At 54.5% G+C, this 2,917-nt stretch overlaps 1 protein-coding gene across 2 annotated transcripts in view; it reads left to right on the forward strand.

The window, feature by feature from the left end:
• Positions 1 to 2,917, forward strand: part of NCAPH (non-SMC condensin I complex, subunit H) — a 35,376-nt gene that overhangs the window by 19,159 nt on the left and 13,300 nt on the right. For both annotated transcript variants that reach the window (XM_010829588.1, XM_010829589.1), the window contains exons 9-11: positions 4 to 138; positions 1,527 to 1,618; positions 2,410 to 2,615. In XM_010829588.1, the coding sequence (XP_010827890.1) occupies positions 4 to 138; positions 1,527 to 1,618; positions 2,410 to 2,615 (433 nt within the window). The remainder of the gene's footprint in view (positions 1 to 3; positions 139 to 1,526; positions 1,619 to 2,409; positions 2,616 to 2,917) is intronic.

A 2,917-nucleotide genomic window follows, 5' to 3' on the forward strand; every position in this document is an offset into this window, starting at 1 on the left:
CAGGTGTGTTTCTCTCCACCCTCCACTGCCCAGACTACAGGAGCGAGCTGCTCTTCCCCGCCGACATCCAGACCCTCTCCAGCGGGGAGCCTCCCGAGCTGCCGGATTTGGGCTGGGTGGAAATGACCGACTTAAAAGGTGAGTCCAGTGCCGGCTCTTACCAGAGCAGTTCAGTCATCAGAGAGGTTTCTGTATATAACCATGGCTAGCAAGCCCACTGTGCTCTTGTGTTGCTTATTTACCCAGAAGGTTCCTCTGGAAAGACAAAGTGGGCTCTTTTTTTTTCAGGAGAAACTCACTTTTGGCTTCTCTGCAGCATGGAGTCTTGAACAGTAGTAGCCAGTGCTCATGGCTTATGTGTCCTAAGGCCTTCTGGTGCCCTGTGGGCCGCTGGTTCTCTGGAGGATGAGAGTTTGGACTTGGGAAAGGGGCTGTAAGAGACTTGCTGCACCAGAGGCCTTGTGTTCACGTGTTATTAACCCAGGGGACCCTGAGGAGAAAAGGGCTGTATGAACTGTCTTCAGGTCTGAGAACAGATCTGTCCTGCCGTCAGTCCCCTATACTGGCTTAGCAGTGGTTTTCGCAGCCCCCTGCCGCCCATCCAGCCTGTCCCCTCCCACTGCTGGGGGTCCTCTGAGGATGTGGTGGGCAGTGTGAAGGCCAGGCACTAGCGTGGGACAATTTTGTGGTACATGGAATTTATCCTCCCCTCTGCAGGACCACACCGATATTATGGTGCACATCCTCCTCCTGTCCTTGTCTAGAATTTGCTAAGAATTACTGGTTAGTACTAACAGTTGTCCAGGGGTGTGCACTCAAGTGGGGCTCTAATCCTGTGAGGTGGGTAATCTGTACCTAGTTTGGTCGTTGTTCAGTCACTAAGTCATGTTCAACTCCTTTGGGACCCCACGAGCTGCAGCCTGTCAGGCTTCTCTGTTCATGGAATTCTCCAGGCAAGAATACTGGAATGGGTAGCCATTCCCTTCTCCAGGGGTCTTCCTGACCCAGGGATCAAACCCACGTCTCCTGCATTGCAGGCAGATTCCTTACCTCTGAGCCATTAAGGAAGCCCGTACCAAGTTTATTTTGGGCTACAGTAAGTGCCACTGCACAATTGTCCGTGCAGTTAGTACGCTTTAAGGATGGGTTTTTGGTTTCCCAGCTCCAGCATGGGACACAGAGTCCATTCCAGAGTCAAAAAGTCTGTGCTTCAGGCTTCTGCTCTGGTGTTTTCCCGATTCATGGAACACCAGTGTGGAGCCTACCTCTGGCACTGGTGTGAGCCTGAGCACACGTCCTCTCCTGGGAGAGCGGTCAGCACACAGGTGGGTGGCCGGCCAGCCTCTGTCCGAGGACAGGAGGTGGCTGCACCGTGGCTGCGCCTCCCCCTCCATGGGGCTGCTCCCTGTCCGAGGACAGGAGGTGGCTGCGCCTCCCCCTCCCCGCGGCTGCTCCATCATCTCCAGGGGCTGAGGCACGTCTCCAGCCTGCTCTGATCCTTCTTTGTGATCTTCCTGTCCTCCCAGCGGCCCTGCAGCAGTGTGCGGAAGATCGCCAAATCTGCCCTTCCCTGGCCGGCTTCCAGTTCACTCAATGGGACAGTGAAGCACATAATGAGGTGTGGTCAATTTCTGGACTTCTAAGGGCCCTGGGCATTTCTCCAGCAGCTCGTGGTTTCAGTGAGATGGCCTGAGATGAGTTCTGCCCAGTGGGAACCAAAACTGTGGCATCATTTTGATTTAGCTGGCAGTAGTACAGAAAGTGTTTGCTTTGGCTCCTCTGTAGGGACTGAACACTGGGGCAGGGCTGGGAGTGGGGCTGTGCGCTGCCCTCTGCAGGCCCGTTAAACAGCTGGGAGTACCGTGTGGGGATCAGCTTCGTGTTTCTTCCTGTCTTCCCCCCAGGGGAAGGCAGTCCTTCCATTCCTGGGTGCACAGTCTTATCAGATTTACTCTCAAACATGGCTGTCCCAGTGGCTTCTGGTCTCAGGCTGCTGTCAAGCTCAAGGAATTTCCTGCTTGTCAGAGTTGAGTCCCTTGGCACAGAGTTTCCTGAGAAATTGTCATGTGTGAAGTTTTCCTCTATTTTTAGCCTGGCCCCCTTTAGTCTACTTACTACAACCTCCAAAATAAATGGTCTCCATGGAAAACTGTTTAAACATGGGGTTAAAGGATGCAGATTCCGGTTTTGTGTTTTACAAAATGTGCCTGACCACAATCCAGCTCCATCCTGTGCGCACAATATAAACTTCCTCAGCGCTCTGCTGTTGAGAGAACGTTGGCTCCGCGGAGGCGGGCGTGGGGAGGAAGGCACCTCCAGTGGGGCGGTCTCCCCGCAGTGGCGGGGTGGTGATGGGAGTGGGCTGGTGATGGGGATGTGGGGGACTGGGGAGCTCTCTGTCTCTTCCAGTCAGTGTCGGCCCTGGTGGACAAGTTTAAGAAGAAGGATCAGGTGTTTGACCTCGATGCTGAGGTGGAGGACAGTGACTGCGAGGACTTCCCCAACGGGCCCCTGGAGGATGACTTCGATGCCAATGATGAAGCAGACCAGACTGAAGCTGGGGATCGCACCGAGCTCAGGAGCTGGAAGGAGCCCTGCCAGGTTCAAAGCTGCCAGTAAGGCGCTCAGGGCCTCGGGAAGTGTTCCCATAGCAGTTCTCCCAGACGTCCTGCTGGGACAGTCCGATTTTGTCTCTGTGGTCTGCTAGGCTGGTGTGTCTTGTTACGCAGGCTGAGCCATTCTGACTCACGATGGAATCAATCTGCCTTGGAATACCGGCTCAGCCACTTGCTGGTCATAAGCCTGACATTTCAGGAGTCGATAAGCATGAGACTACGACATAAAAAGCTGGGCTATAGTAGCTCCTTTAGTGGCGGGGGGCATCACCACCTCCCTTTTTGTTGGACGGGCTGTGCGG

Source organism: Bison bison, unplaced genomic scaffold (genome assembly GCF_000754665.1).
Source record: "Bison bison bison isolate TAMUID 2011002044 unplaced genomic scaffold, Bison_UMD1.0 scf7180017864508, whole genome shotgun sequence".
In the NCBI taxonomy this organism is placed as follows: domain Eukaryota; kingdom Metazoa; phylum Chordata; class Mammalia; order Artiodactyla; family Bovidae; genus Bison; species Bison bison.